The sequence below is a fragment of the Camelus ferus genome, chromosome 34, assembly GCF_009834535.1.
Source record: "Camelus ferus isolate YT-003-E chromosome 34, BCGSAC_Cfer_1.0, whole genome shotgun sequence".
Classification (NCBI taxonomy): Eukaryota; Metazoa; Chordata; class Mammalia; order Artiodactyla; family Camelidae; genus Camelus; species Camelus ferus.
Genome location: NC_045729.1, coordinates 8,172,038 through 8,187,889, shown reverse-complemented (window position 1 = coordinate 8,187,889; position 15,852 = coordinate 8,172,038). Strand labels below are relative to the sequence as shown.

General features: G+C 41.4%; 2 protein-coding genes across 4 annotated transcripts in view; one reads left to right on the top strand and one right to left on the bottom strand.

Annotated features, from left to right (window-relative positions):
- Nucleotides 1-1,295: 1,295 nt before the first annotated feature.
- On the top strand, nucleotides 1,296-9,616 carry SPX (spexin hormone). Of its 2 annotated transcripts, XM_032473003.1 has the most exons (6): nucleotides 1,296-1,418; nucleotides 1,887-1,967; nucleotides 2,488-2,545; nucleotides 2,995-3,057; nucleotides 4,329-4,412; nucleotides 8,176-9,616. In XM_032473003.1, the coding sequence occupies exons 2-6, from the start codon at nucleotides 1,941-1,943 to the stop codon at nucleotides 8,232-8,234; spliced, it is 291 nt and encodes a 96-aa protein (XP_032328894.1). In that variant the 5' UTR covers nucleotides 1,296-1,418; nucleotides 1,887-1,940; the 3' UTR covers nucleotides 8,235-9,616. The 2 variants fall into 2 exon arrangements, with proteins under 2 accessions (XP_032328894.1, XP_032328895.1); XM_032473004.1 differs by having other exon boundaries at nucleotides 1,300-1,967.
- Nucleotides 9,617-10,548: 932 nt separating this feature from the next.
- The window catches only part of GYS2 (glycogen synthase 2), a 39,724-nt gene continuing 34,420 nt past the window's right edge, over nucleotides 10,549-15,852 (bottom strand). Inside the window, exons 14-16 of one of the 2 annotated variants that reach the window (XM_032473001.1) lie at nucleotides 14,890-15,053; nucleotides 13,555-13,635; nucleotides 10,549-11,494 (exon numbers count right to left, since the gene is read on the bottom strand). In XM_032473001.1, the coding sequence (XP_032328892.1) occupies nucleotides 11,273-11,494; nucleotides 13,555-13,635; nucleotides 14,890-15,053 (467 nt within the window). In that variant the 3' untranslated portion in view covers nucleotides 10,549-11,272. The remainder of the gene's footprint in view (nucleotides 11,495-13,554; nucleotides 13,636-14,889; nucleotides 15,054-15,852) is intronic. The other variant, XM_032473002.1, reaches the window with a different exon arrangement.

Here is a 15,852-nt window from a genome sequence, read left to right as displayed (position 1 = left end):
ACTTTAAAATTCTTAGAATTCTCAAAATTCTTAAAACCAATCATTCCTGCCCTTAGAAGAAATCCATAGGTGACCCCATTGCTGAGCTCTACAGAGTGTTGCATCTTTAAATGTCTTCTTCGCACTTCTACTTGGTTGTGTAATATATATTTTAATTTTAATACATTCAAAGACAACTCTTAATTTCCTTTTCTTATTTGGTTCCTTATGAAGTCTCTCCAATTTCAAAAAATGGTTTCATCATGCACCTGCTATTTAAACCAAAAGTCTAAGAATCATCCTTGATTTATTTTTCTCAAATTCTTGTATCTCATTTATCCACAGGTCCATATTTTCTACGTCCAACACACATTCCAAATTCATTACAGCTCTCCATTTTCTGCAAGCACTCCCCTAGTCAAAGCCATCATCATCTTTTGCTTATAACCAAATTCCCATATGAACTGGCCCATTTTTTTTCTCTCCAACCTCAATTCACAGCACTGTCCCCTGTCACCCACACAACTTTGACTCCACTGGTCTTCTTCCTGTTCCTCCAGCAAGCCAAAGAGTCAAGCTCTTTGCCATCCTAAGATTTTGCTATTTTTTTCCTCTGCCTGGAATGCATGCAATATTCATTCCCATCCCACTTTATCCCAAGTCTAACTCTACCTTATCCTACCAGACCCCCTGGATTTTTACCTCCCCTAAAACAGCCTACCACATACCTTATCACATCATTTTGCTTACGTTTCCTTTATAAAGCAAGTAAAAATTCTGTACTTACCTTATTTACCAGTTTGAAGTATTTCTCTCCCAACTAGAAGACAGGCATGATCAAAGCAGAAATCTGTCTTTTTAATACATGGCTGTGTCCTATGAACTAAAAGGAAGAATGTCTAATACACAGTAAGCATTCAATAAATATTGTTAAATAACTGAGCGGATAATTAAGTGAATGACTGATGTCAAATTCCACTGTGATTCCCTAATCTTTTCATTTTTACCCAAATGATTCTTCTTTAGTCATCAGTGATAGTTCAATAGTGATAGTTCAATAGCTAGTTACCTAAGACAAGTTTTCTTACTTTGTCCATTTACTTTTGACTCTGCCTGGAGTTATTAACAATTTGATTTAATAATGATGATGATGATGGTGATGATGGTGATGCCTTGGGAAGCTAGTAGGAAAAGTAAAGGTTATGTTGCAGACTTATGCAGAATATCTCCTGGATGATGTGGTCCGTAAACAGTGTCCACTCATCAATCATTCCTCTGCTTCCTGCAGCTGAATCTCCCAGGAGGCATCATCAGATCCTTTCAATCTTGAAGACTGACATGAAGTCCCTGTGGACTCTAACTCAACGGAAGATCAGGAGGGGTCCCTGACACTGAGATTTAAAAGCCCCACCCTCGGAACAAGATTAGAAAACTCACAGGTAAAGTAATACTTGTTGCAGTTTCTGGAAAGGAGCAGAACATGAAGGTAAGTAAAGGTTTTATTTACTTGAGATTTTTTTTAAGCTATTTTATGAAAAGCTGAATTGATTTCTACCACTTTTATGTTTAGTAAGTATTTTAGAGGCTCAAGGATGCTTAAACATTATGCTTTTAAAAATATCAGAATCACTTGATTTTACTAAGAAAAAGATTCACTTATTCACCCAATTCCTCATTTGAGTTAAATAATGAAAATAACGTATATCTAAATAATTTTTTTTAAAGAAAAAGAGCTCTGTGGATTAACTAGAAGATAAACTGGGGAACTCCCTTCTTCCCCACACACTGAGTGCTAAAACAGAACATAGCAAAAAGGAAGGGGCTTGTAATTGTCCAGGCCTCGAAGAAGGGATTGGAAGCTCCAATAGGCACAGAAATAAATGACTTTCTGCCATTTTTTCCTGTAGGGATTCAGAAATCTGGTGGTAATAACCTTGGCTCTTTCCCTGGTGTTTTCTTTCATGGGAAATTCCAGCAGTGCTCCGCAGGTATTTGCAAATGCAATCAAATGCAAAGACGGGGGCTCGTGAATGTGCTGTGTAACCACTGTTTTCCTTCCTTCCTTCTCTCTCTCTTTTTTTTTTCTTTCTTTCTTTCTTTCTTTCTTTCTTTTTTTTTCTTTCTTTCTTTCTTTTCCTTTCTCTTTCTTTCTTCTTTCTTTCTTTCTTCTTTCTTCCTTTCTCTTTCTTTCTTTCTTCTTGCTCCTCTTTTTATTCTTTCTTTCTTTCTTTTCTTTTCGTTCCTTCCTTCCTTCTTTCCTTTCTTCCTTTCCTTCCCTCTTTTTCCTTTCTTCCTTCCTTCTTTCCTTTCTTCCTTCCTTCCTCCCTCCCTCTCTTCCTACCTTCCCCCCCCTTTCCTTCCTTCTTTCCTCTTTCCTTCTTTCTTCACCTTTCTTCCTTCTCTGCCCTTTTTTTCTTCCCTTTCTCCCCCTCTCCCCCCTTTTTCCCCCAGTAGAATTCTGGGCAGCAACGTGTTACTAACTGCTTCGCTCTTCTCCCCTGGTTGTAGAGATTCTTTGAGAGAAGGAACTGGACCCCTCAAGCTATGCTGTACCTGAAGGGCGCACGTATGTTGCAAATACTTGGCAGTTCCGACAGCAGTTAAAGGGCGATCCTTGGGGATGCGTGAACCCGTGGGATAGACAGGAAAGCTGTGGGGAGAGAATTTTATCGCGTTTGCTCCTGGTCGCAGTTAATCAAGGGACAAAGACAGCAGAGGATGGGGGCGGAAGCGGTGGCGCGGAAAGGGTGGAGGGGGAAGACTCTGATTATTAGAAATCCTCCGCTCTAAACCGGAGGGTTGGAGGCACTTGCGCAAAGGAAGACACTGGGGTCCCTGGGGACACATTGGCGCGACTGGGAACAGAGGCCTCCGCCCCTAGAGCGCACTGGGCCGCCCGGGGGCGCGGGGCGCCTCTTCCCCCATCCGAACCCCGGCAGCCCCGCCGGCTCCCGGCCCGGGGACCCACGATCGGCCGGGCCGGGTGGGCGCTGAGCCCGTGTCTCGCCTTGGCAGAGGGGCGCCGCTTCATCTCCGACCACAGCCGGAGGAAGGACCTCTCCGACCGGCCGCCGCCGGGTGAGTGCCCGCGCGGGAGCCTGGGGGCGCGGCCCGGCGACGGGGAGGGGGGCTCGCGGGCCGCCCCGGGGGGAGCCGGCCCCGCCTGCCCGGCTGGCGCCGGTGGGGCCCGGGCGGCGGGGACCGGGGCGGGGGGGCCGGGGCGGCTCCCCGAGCTCAGCTCGCTCGCCGATGCTCAGCCGGGTGCGCGGGGGTCCCCGGGGAGCTCTCCGCGGCCGGGCGCGGCCGGGGCTCCGCTCCCGGGTCGGGAGGGGTGAGAGCTGTGCGCCCGCCCCTAGAAATGTCTCCTCTTTAACGCAGGGTCTTAACAAGATTTCTCTTAAACACTGCTGTTTTTGTCAGTGTTACTATCGTCATCATCATCACCAAAATAGTGACTTGCCTAAAAACTTCAAGCGCCCCTATCATATTACTGAAAAAAAGCTATCAAAAGGTTCAAAACCAGAGATAGTTAAGGGGGGGGAGGGGGCTTAAGAATGGAACCAAGAACTGTTCTTTTTCATGATAAACCTTTCCACGCCATTGCCTTAAAAAAATACCATTCATTTTGATAAACATTAGAGATCAAAATGGTAAAAAGGCAAAGTCCACTCATTTTGAAAAACGCCAGACACTATGTTGGGCACATAGTAGGTGCTTATCACATTTTTGTTTACCTTCTCCAAGCCTGCCGCGGAATTAACCTCATTTACAGTATGAGGGTAAGGTTTGTTTCGCCACTTCAGTTGCTCCCCAATTAAAAGTCATGGTTTGTGTTGAATCAGGACGTTTTATTTTCTGTCCACTTAGATTTGAAATAGTTTTGAATATGTTGCAGATACTCCTTAAGTCAAATAACTGCCTTACATGTGGCCAGGATGTAGACTAGCATCTCAAACTGCTTGGGAAGGAACAAGAGAGGAAATAGTCCAGGCTCCAAGCAGGACCCCATTTAAACATTTCCTCCCAGACACCCCACTGTAAGCTCTGAGGGGGAAGTTTTTCTTGGGCTCTGTATCTTAATCCTCCTTGCTTTCAAGAAATTCTGTACTGTATGTAGTTTAAATTCTCTTCCATTCCCTGCAGTACACAACATAACCAATTGTAAGCAGTGTCCAAGGGGAGTGTGCAATGTTTCAATTCATAAAAATCCTTCTGTGTAAGGAGCCCTTCGTGAAGGGATGGAAAAGCTATTTCACAGAGGTTTCTCCAGGACTGTAGATACTGGAACAGGATTCATCGAGATGAATATTTAAATGTTAACAGAATCATGTATATTTTTGTTTCTCCAGAAAGACGAAGCCCAAATCCGCAGCTACTGACTTTTCCAGAGGCAGGAGCTGTGCTGTGGGCTTTCTTGCAGAAACCGCAAGAAGGTACGAGTATAGTGACCTCTTTCAGCTGCAGGACAGAGAAGCTCTGAGTGCTTTGGGGATTCTGCATTGAGCACAACAAAGTTGCTTTTATTTTTTTTCAGATTTTTAGGAATAATTACGAGCTGCTCCCCCCGCCCCAGAAATTCAGAGATGTTTATTATTTAAAGGGCAGGATATTTCTCATTAAAGTGAGTCCTGCCTGAGAATGTCAAAACATTTCCTTGATGAGGCTGGGGGATTTCATATTAATTCCACAGTCCAGAGCCCATCGTAGCCTTGATTTCTCTTAGAACTCTAGAACTGAAAACACTCCAAGTCCACCTTTGTTATTTCATAGAGGACAAAAGAGGTTTAAATAATCACAAATCCAATTACTCACTACTAAAGTCTGAACCACGTGAAATTGCTGAGAAGCAACCATGTTTCACTCAGGGGTGAACAGTCAGTGGAGCAGCAGAGCGTGCTAGAGCCATGACTACAACTCTCACATTCTGAGACTTCAGCTACTATTCTTACTACCTCTAGGTGATAAGTACTGAGGGTTTACTAGAATGCAGTGGGTCAGGCACTGTTCTAAGCACTTGATACGAGTTAAGACATTTATTGATCCATATCAAATAGATTACCTCCCAGAGTCATCCTAGGGAGTAAGCACTGTTACCATCCATAGTTTACAGATGAGGAAATAGAGGCACAGAAAGATGGAGTCACATGCCACTGTCACCTAGCAGGTACATACTAGGCAAGGATGGAGAAGGGGAGGTAACTTATTCTCTATATGAGAGTCAGTAAGATGGTCTGTGGAGTTTTACGCAAGAGACGACAGGATGAAGGATGATGAATCCGGTCTTTGCATATGGGGTAAGAACAAAAGCAGTGACAATAGCTGCACCACGGGACCATCCACTGTGTGTCAGATAGTCGCGCTGATCATTATCACTCAGAGAACAGCCTTCCTGAGGTGTATATGCTTTCCTGTGGTCACGCCAACAGTCAGAAGGGATGTGGGGAGTTTAACTCAAGGCTGGGGGAATCTACCTCTTTCAGTCACACCATGCCACTGGTCAGATGGATTGTGCTGAAGAGGAAAGGCTGGAGAGGGAAGTCAGTGAGAGATGAAGTGACTCAGGAGGGAAGCGATGAGATCCAGGTAGTCAGGAGGAACGGAGGCTCAACTCTGAGCCACGCTGGGAGGAAGAAGAGATGGCATGGGGTAACTATTTGCTAAAAGTATAAAACAGAATCCAGAGTCAAGCACATTTAAAATTTTTTTTAGTATTATTTTTTAATGGAAGTACTGGGGACGGAACCCAGGACCTCGTGCATACTAAGCATGCACTTGACCACTGAACTATGTCCTCCCCCACCCCAAAGTACATTTTTAAATTATTGTGGGTGAGAGTTTAAAATCATGATACACACACACACACGAAACAACAACTGTCAAAAAACCTGTCAAAAAATAAAATGGTGACACTGATAGAGAATGAAAATTTCTATGGATATCACAAAGGTTCAGTTGGAGGTACCAGAGACATTCCAGTGGATAAAGGTGTATAGGTCACTGGTTCTGTGCTCTCCATATGCGGACTGGTTCCATCAGAGTTAACTGGAAAACTTGCTGAAAATACACATTTCTTGGTCTTTGGCCCAGAGATTCTGATTCCATACTGCTTGAGTGAGGCCCCAGAAGTTAGATCCTGAAGAAGTTTCCTCACATGACTGATGATGTCAGGTTTGGGAACAACAGGAAATTCAGAGCTGGTTAATAAAGGCTGAAAGGGAAAATGGAAATCTCTCCCAGGCCGCAGATGCAGTGAGAGAAGGGCAGGTAATTAAGGATTTGCCTTGGAGAGTAACCAGAGATCAAGGGAAAGGGGGAAATCATATCAGTAAAGGTACCTTAAAAGGGGCAAGCAGAAACATAAGAGGAGAACTGGAATTGTGGAGTATCCCAAAAGTCGATGATGGGAAGTTTCAAAAAAGGAGTGATTAGAAGCATCAAACATAGCAGAATGCTATGTAAGAGTACAAAATCCAAGGACAAGGAAGATTGTGTTGGGTCGGTGGCGGGGGGGGGTCATTGAATCATGATCACTAAATCATGATCCGCAAGTCTGTCCCTCAGCCCCTGCCCAGCGGTACGATTTGCTGCTGCCATGCTCATTCTGAAACCTTGTTTAGAAGGAATTTTGGAAAAGAAAATTAACTGCAGAGTTAAGAGAAAGTGGATGTTAGCTGGCATGGCTCTCAGATCCTTTGCAAGGAACAGGTGAGAAATAGTTGAATCATGGGTAGAAGATGCTGCAGCCAAGGTGATCTTTTCTAAACTCAACGCTGGCATTTTTGCCGATTTTTGAAGTCACTGGGAAAACAGCACTGGTGGAGATGGGTTGATGGTGGCGTCTTAGATTTGATTGCTGGGAAGATGTGCAGAGCTAGAAATGGATGGGAGCTGGAACGGAGAAGGGAGAGCTAATTTTAAAGAAGAACGGGATCTTTATTAGAAACTTTACGGAAAGATGTGACTATAGGTCCCCACTTCAAGTCATTTTTGGAAAATAAACATAAATTTTAAATTATTGAAGTTTCCAAAGTGGCCTGCCTCTGATGATGAAATGAGGAAACAAAATTATATTAGCCTAAATTGATGGAAAAGATTTGAATTCTCATATGATATAATAATCACTAGTCACCTTCAGCATTTTTATTCTGATGTTATTTGGACTTATTTTATGGAATGTTAGTTTAGTGGAGGAGATACAGGGATGATTCCTTACTTGTTGAGCTTTTTTCCCCTCTTAATTTTTTTAATGTTATTTATTTATTTATTTATTTATTTATTTATTTATTTATTTATTTATTTATTTATTTATTTAATGGAGGTACTGGGGATTGAACCCAGGACCTACCACTGAGCTATTCCCACCACCTCCCCCACCTTCCCTTTAAATAGAGCAGCCGATTATCTGCCGTGTTTCAAAATGTGCTAGCGATTCAGGTTATAATGTAACTCACACACTCAAATTATACTGTAACTAACTGGGGGAAAGTGGTTTTCTCTGGAGATGACTTTAGAGAAAATTAGGAGCAGCATTTTGCTTCCCATGACTTCCTTTCTCTTTCCCATCATTGATTTCAGCCCTTTGACCCATTTTTTTTTTGGTCCCAGGAAACTGCTGTCATCTCTGAGCTACTGGGAGGAAGAACAGATGGCATGGGATAACTATTTGCTGAGGGACTACCCCTCCTGCTGTAAAATTGTGCAGCCCCGTCTGGTCCAGTCAACAAGTTTCACTTCTTTTTTGTCTTACATCTGCCCCAGACCTCTAGCTCAGCTAATAAGAGAATTTGTGCAAATGTCATCTTTCCCAATTACAATGCATTTTAACAGGAAATATAGAAAGAGTACCTTGATGCAAGTGAATGGTTGTACTGGTGGGTATTTTAGACATGAGGCATATTTAGAGCAAGGTATGTGACCTTTTCAGATTGCTACCAAACACACCATGTTATAGTTTCATTCACTGTGGAAATTCAGATGTCAGATGTATTCCATGATGTATTCCAAGCTGACGGGGGAAATTCTGAAGCAAAATCACTCAAAATCCTTTTTTTTTTTTTTCATTTTCAGTAGCAGAGTGCACGAGTTGGCATAATTTAGGGGCTAAATGTTTATTTCCTGAGGTTCCCGTCATCTTATCTTTTCTTCTTGTAAAACATAGGATCAGGGTTTATTTCATGCAATTTTTTTTTCTTACAGCTGGAGAAGAAAACTTTGATCAAACCAGATTCCTAGAAGACAGACTGCTAAAGTGGTGAAAATATATCAGATTACGTTCAATTATAGTTCTATTCTCGTTGGAAGCATGAACCATGGGAATAAAGCCTTTGGACTCCTTTGACTTCATTTGTGATCTTAGGAACACACCCGGCCAGTATTAGTCTTCCAGAAGCTAAAGTGATGTCTAGTTCTTAGTGAGAACATTGTCACCCTCTTCCATTGCGTCAGGTCCTGGTTAGATCACTTTGTGTCTTACTCTCAAATATTTCAGCTCATCTATAATTATAAGATTGAAGGCTCTTTAGAGGAGGGTTCTTTCTGTTACAACAAATACCCACCTTGAACTAATAATTCTTAGTTGTTGGTGTTTTCATTGTTACCCATTTGCATTGTCTTGTCACTTGGCAGTGAATCCCCACTGCTTTTGCCTCTTTTTTTTTTTTCACCTCCAGGGATGTGATTGCTGAGAAAGGGGACCATTGGTGAGGCTGGAGCCAGTGGAAGGTTCTGTAGCCAGAAGCCCCCCACTTTGCACTCTCTGTGGAGCTCCCTGAATTCAGTTTAGAAATGTGGATCTAAACGTTACTGGGAAATAAGCAGATAGAGACACACTCTACTCTTGGGTGCATTGTACAAAAGAAACAGATCAGCTTTTCAGAGGTAACCACTTTCCATGGCTAAAGAGGCTCGAAGACTGTTTATTATAATTGACTAGAATGCTAAGCTTCCTTTGACATAAAAGCACTACATGAAGTCACCCTGAATAACGTAAGTGCATATGGTAATATGCCTAATTTATTCAAATTTATTCATTTAAAAAAAAGTCAACTAGGTTTCAGTACTATCTGAAAAATAAAATACATATACCCCCCCCCCAAAAATACATATACCCATATACCTACAGCAAGCATCATAGTATATTTATTTGGAATTACAGTATGACCATCATGTTAATTACCTTTGACCTAATGAGTTGAAAGTTGTTATCGATAAATGTCATAAGTGGAAAGTATTGTTAATTCTTACTGTCATCAGTATATAGCTATTAGTCAGTAGCTAAAGAATATCGTTATGTGAATGTTTCTGTAACTTGGAATTACAATTTTACTGTGTTAAGTAATCAAAACCCTACTTATAAGATTTGTCTGTATTTCTTTTCACCATTGAATAATTATATTCAATAATATATTGCATAATAACTATGCTCAAGTTAATGTAACATTGATCTCTGCTAAAAAATAATGTGCCAGCATTAAAAAAAAATCTATGTGGCATTATAATAGGTGCCTGTCATTCATTATGATTTGATTTTAAAGTGGATTTTCTAGCCAGTGTGTATGTCCAGTTTATTGAGAATTATTTACTCATCTAACACAGGCTTGTATGTATAGGCTATTTAAATATATTGTGTCTATTCCCAGAATACGTGTCCTGTACCTTTGGTACTTTCAGTAACAGCGGATCAACCAATTAAGCAGTCAAGAGTATTCCTTGAATACACACATTGTGCCACTTCACTAGGGGTATATTTTCATGGTTATTACCAGAGTGAAACTCATTTTATCATGAGATCTTACTGGCACTTCAGCAAATGAGTATTTGTATCATAATACAGATCTATTTCATCTTTTTTCTGACCTCCTCTGCACAACTTTCCAAACTGCTCTGCAGACGCTGAGTTAATTGATATCTATAGGGCATTTTTCAGGGATTCGGCTTGAGGCAATTTATGTTCCTTCTTCCTAAACCTCTAAAATGGAAGCCGGTTGTAAACTCATGAGTTGTCCTTCCTGATTTGTTATTTGTATCCACCATTCTTCTACTTTTCCCTGACAATGGTGCGACAGGAGGGCTGGGGTAGTTTTCTGTCAGACTTGAACCATCTGACACACCCTCATTGTTCCTCTTCCCTTGCTGCTATCAGCAGTCCCTCACTGAGAAGACCAAAACGGTCTTAGACCCTCTACAAACCTAGGCCAATTGATATGCCAACCAAGATATTCACTGTGAACTAAATATGTCAATCCTCAGTTGTGGAAAAAACAATCTGAGCATGAATGTGTGTTAGTTTGGGTTTTTGTTTTTGCTAATTTAGATTTAATTACATTTAAAACACAAATATGTTTAACTACACTCATTCAACCATGTCTCTAAGCACATTATGAATGCGTTAGAGACACTGTCCTTATAATTAAGTAGACTCTATGTTGTCTTTTTGCTAATTTTTTAACGGTTTTTATTGATTTTAGATGTTACCCTTTGTAAGGCACTATCCTGTAGGTGTTTTGTACATGTTATCTTATTGAAACTTCTAAAAGAATTTTAAATGAGACATTATCAATGAGAGTTAAAGCCTTAAATATTGATATATTTATTCATTAGGATTTAAAAGTTGGAAGATTGACCCAGTTTTCAGAAAGCCCTTTCATTTAAACAACAGAAAGATCGTACAGGTGGTATAGTACAGATGGTGACATCTTCCCATCATTAATCTGAGAAGTGACCTTGTACATATGAATTAATATGCATCAAAATCTGAATTTAAGGGAGCTATCGTCTTATGGAGTTTGACTGTCTGCCAAGCTACATATAAACTCGTGATTCTGACTCATGTGAAAAATAAAAATAATCACTAAAGATCAACTTATACATAGGCAGTGCACATTGATGGTGAAGATCAGGATCCTTTCGCGGGGAAATGGCAGACTTGTTCAGCAGGCATAGCAGCTGTAGAAACACTAAGCAAAGGATTGTGGTGATGCTAATTTAAAAATAAACATTAGGAAATGAAAATTCTTCTTACTTAAAATAACCACTTAAAAAAATACTTACAGTCTTCCTCTAATTAACACCCTTCCTTGTGCTTAAATTTACTGGGGGAAAAGGAGTTGGGGAAAAATAATTTGTATTTTATTATAAATTACAAAATGGCCATTCACCTCGTCTCCTCCACTCTTTAGGCAGAGAATAGATCCCACTGTAATACTTAGAAGAGAGTGAAATGGGTGGCACTTTCTTTTCTTTAATCCTTCTTGCTGTGTTCTCATTAAACGAATCTGTTCAACAAGAGTGGAATTCAGTTCTTGTATTCGCCGTGCAGCTTCTTCTTTCCGTGAGGAACACGACCCAGAGTAAATGGGGACTTGATATTTAACCGATCCCTTTCCGCCTCCTCTTCCTCATCGTATCTGTCATCTTCATGCTCATCCTCCCCATCACTGCTCTGAGGACTGGAGACCTGGGACCCCGAAGGAGAAGGTGGGACCGAGGAAGGCCTGGGGTATTTAAACCCTTCTGTCTGCCAAAGACAAAAATAAGACACAAAACATTATAACAACGTCTTGACTTTTCAACAGCGTGAACACATTGCATGTGCATCATAATAAACAACATAGTTGGATTTTCTTCATGGTCCGTCCAAGAGAGATTCATGGAATAAAATAGCCTTCTTTTATTGAATACTGAAAATGTGCCAGGCGCTATATATAGATGATTGTATTTAATCTCCAATCAATTTGTTCTTCCCATTTACAGAAGAAAATTGAGAGTTCAAGGGGCCAAATGACCTGCCCAAGTTCACACAGCACGTAAGTGGTAAAGCAAAGATGCGTTCCAGGGCTGTGATCACCCCAGAGGCTTTCATATCAACTGCCACGATGCACTGCTGATATTATCCATCTCTATGTCACCTTTCAGATTTGCTCCAATTACAGAATGTGGACACCTTGGATACTCCATGGACAGCCACCACTAGAAAGAATCCTGGAAGCCAGGCTACTTCGTTGACCTTGAAATTCCAACAGGTCCTCTTAGTTAGCAAGCAAATGTCACTAGCTTTTAGTCACATTGCCCATCTACCTAAGATTCACCGAGATAACGCATTTGACAAACACATACTAAAGTATCACCTATGGGTCAGGCATCATGATGTCACTGAGGAAACAAAGATGAAAAACATGGTCCCTGCTTTCTAGATGTGCCTATGCTCCATTGATCCGGAAGACAAAGGCATAAAGTGGTTACAGCACTTGCCACTCTGTACTTCAACTATTTTTAGGCATCATTCTGTCACTACATGGACCATCACTTCAAGGTTCGGCTGTTTTACCCGAAAGCGACACAAAAAAGAATGCTGAATCCTGCACTTAGGATCTGCCTCAGAGTAGGAGCTCCGTACTTAGCCGAACTTGCTAAATAAATGCATGAATAAAGCTGAATTATCATCAAAGGCAGGGACCGTCTCTAAATAAACCAAGAGATTCATTCTGATAGAATCATGGATGCGGGACTTGGAATTTGTATACTGAGGGATTCACAAAACACTTTCATTGTCTGGTTGAACAGATTTCACTTTGGGTTAACATTCTAGATCTGTTCCCCAGACATCTGATAGAGGCAGAATATAGGGGATTAGGCAAAATTGTTTATGGTAGAAGTGATTCCTGATTGGAAAATTACAACTGAGTTTGGAGGATCTATAAACACTTCATGAAGATCTGTAGCTTTTGGAAATCCTTGAATTTGATGGCTCTTGCTAATTGCACATGTTGCTTGTGGAGAGCCTAGAAGCTTGTCCCTGAAGATTTACATGAGGTATTGGCTCCTGTGGGGCGCAGAACCACTAAGCTAAAATGGATCTCGTACTCAGTGGTATGGGTTTCATCTTTTGCACCTAGGTTTTCATCTGGTGGGTAGCGGGTAGAGAAGTTCCGTTCTTGCACTGCTGTGTAGACTGCTGTCAGGACTAATTGCATCGAAGAGAAGTGCCTGCTACTCCCCTACTTCAAGCTGTGTTTTCTCTCTTATATCCTCTTAAGTGAATGTTGTAAGTAGCCTACATTATAAGTATCCTATATAAATACCTAAGTGAACTTTAGAGGAAGACTCCCTGGTGGGCATTGCTGAATAGAACACAGTCGTCTGGTCCAGTTCCTCCTGTGGTGCTTGAATTGTCTGTCTCCTGCTCTTGCCAAATCATCACCCTCTATTTAAGCCTTTCCGTGGAGAGCAGATTCACTTCAGATTAAAACGAGCCACTTTATTTTTCAACAGCTCTCAAAAGAATGGATATCTAAGAGAGGTTTCCGGCACTAAGGCAGGGAGAGCTTTGAATGAAAGAGCTTCTCCGATGGCTGGAATTAGCTGACCGCTCCCTCTAGGCATAAGTCACCTCTGAACTGAGCACTTTGCGTTCGTGTGCTTTGTCAGTTTCTCCATTTACTTCGCTGCAGCACGAGGAACACGCACAACCGTTTGTGAACTCAGCCACTCCCAAACCAAAGGCATTGTTAGGACTTCCCCATACATTAAAAAAAAAAATAGCTTTGAAAACAATAAACAATACTTTAAACTATTTACCGTGGGTGGTGATGTGGGTTCCATGTGGAATTTATCTGGAAAAGCTCTGCTTAATGTCAGGTGCCTGGCATGCTGGTAATACTATGACAGAAAACCAATCCACGGGTTAAAAACGACTCGATATATCTCGGTAACCAAGTTAGTATATAAAATCTTATTCTCCCAGTTACAAAAATACATATTTTTCAAAGTGGCAGATTCTCTTCATCCTAAATTTAAGAATCAGAAAACATGTGACCACTTAGAGTTTTATTGTTTTTCAATAAATAGGTAAAGAAATAGTACCAAAAATTGGAGGGGGAAAGCTTAGTGAACGCTGAGCTGAGTGCTAAGGTGACTGAAAACACTGGTTTCATTCGACAGAGAAGCAGTGCGGCCTGGAGAGAAGATGAGGCCTGAATAATTACACAGACTGGGTTTAAATCCTGCCTCAGACCTTAGGTAAGAAGCATGACTTGTGACCCTGCTTTCATGATGAAATGAAGACAGTGAAATTAATCTCCCAGAGTGGTATGGGCATCGCTACGGGCGTTAGTGTGTGTAGACACTCAGCTGATGTCTGCATCCGTCACCCAGAGCTGAGCAGTATCTAAGCAGATGCATTATGTGAAGGCAAAGTCAATTTAGCTTCTATTAAATCATCCAGAGCCTAACTACACGAACATCTGAGTATTTACAAACATATTGCACGATTGAAGGGAGGTATTTCCTGTATGTGTTTTTTTCTTCCACTTTAGAAAACCTCTTTTAATTAATTTATTTATCTATCTTTCCATTTATTTTCATTTTGGGGGGAGGGAAGGTAATTAGGTTTATTTATTTGATTTTGATGGAGGTGCTGGGGATCGAACCCAGGACCTTGTGCATGCTGAGCACACACTCTACCACTGAGCTATACACTCCCCCAGCCCCTGTACCTGTCATTTTGAGGAACAATACTATTCTCACTCCCCACTGTAGTTGAGGAATATGGTCAATTATCTCTTAGAGTGAAATAAAATAGGGACTTTCCTCTTGATGTTTTCCTCCTCTTCTTGAAACAATACCTGTAATGCATCCAGTTAAGTACTGGCCATAGAATAATGAATAAGATCATGGTGAGATCCTGAAGGACTGGCTGCTATGGGCTCAAACTAATTATGAAGAATTGGGGTTTGGACTTTGCAAACTCATATCAAGTTAAAAAGTACTCATATGAAGTCCATGAAAACATCCCTGAGATCTTAAGAATTCTGATACAGAAGCGACTTAACAGATTACGACTTGAGTCAATTCTTTGACAGTCCGGCGGGGTTTTTACAGGGGTACTTCTGTGTGGATCATGAACTTGCTTACTCTGCCTAAGTATCTCCAATCCAGAAGGTCCGAGAGCCTCTCGGTTCGGTTCCTCTGAATAATCCTCTGGCGGCGTGACTGTTTGCAAAATCCATAGAGAAACTTGGTCAGCTGATTGCAAGAATCATCCAGAGAGCAGAACCTCCTGTCAACAATGTAAATACCTGAGGGGCACAAAAGCCAGAGCAAGGTCAAGGCCGAACTAACCAGAGGGGATTGCTTCTCCCGATCCTGAGGGTCCATCCTAAACCACTGCCTTTCCACTCCCTGAATCCCCTGTTGCCTCGGATTTATCTTTTCCCTTCCGAGGCTGTATTTCTGCCGTGACTTCCTTCTAATAGTTCACAACGGTCACCAACACACAGCCAACAAAGTGGTTCTTGCCAAAGGAGATCTGGCAGCTTAAAGATATCCCGGATCAGTGATGCTCCCGGGGGCTGCTCACTAACCAGCATCTCCCAGGTGAGACCTGGGTGTCAGTGGATTATAGGTTCCACAGTGTTCCCACTATGCAGCCACAGCTGAGGACCATGGCCATGATCCAAGGAAAGATGACAGTGCAACACAACTCTAAAAGACCAGAGAATCTGCAGATATTAACTGCTATATATAAAATAGATAAACAACAAGGTCCTACTGTTTAGCACAGGGAACTATATTTAAAAGCTTGTAATAACCTATACTGAAAAAGTATATGAAAAAAAATGTATAACCGAATCACTATGCTGTACACCAGAAACTAACACAGCATTGTAAATCAACTATACTTCAATTAAAAAAGGAAAAAGAAAAAAAGACTGAGGAATTGGCAATGTGTAGTCAGAGGATCCAGCCCATTCTAACTTTTCTTGCGACCAGTCAACACGGACTTATAAATGTGATATGCAAATTCTTCTGCCATCTTAAACAATTTATGTGAATTTTGCTAACTTGGCACGGAACATATAAAATAATTATGCTGAC

What these genes read in the sequence shown, in the direction of transcription:
- SPX (XM_032473003.1), top strand. Translation starts at nt 1,941, where the DNA reads ATGGGAAATTCCAGCAGTGCTCCGCAG. An exon ending in GCTGTACCTGAAGGGCGCAC is followed by an intron (nt 2,546 to 2,994) that starts GTATGTTGCAAA and finishes TCGCCTTGGCAG; the next exon opens with AGGGGCGCCGCTTCATCTCC. An exon ending in CTCCGACCGGCCGCCGCCGG is followed by an intron (nt 3,058 to 4,328) that starts GTGAGTGCCCGC and finishes TTGTTTCTCCAG; the next exon opens with AAAGACGAAGCCCAAATCCG.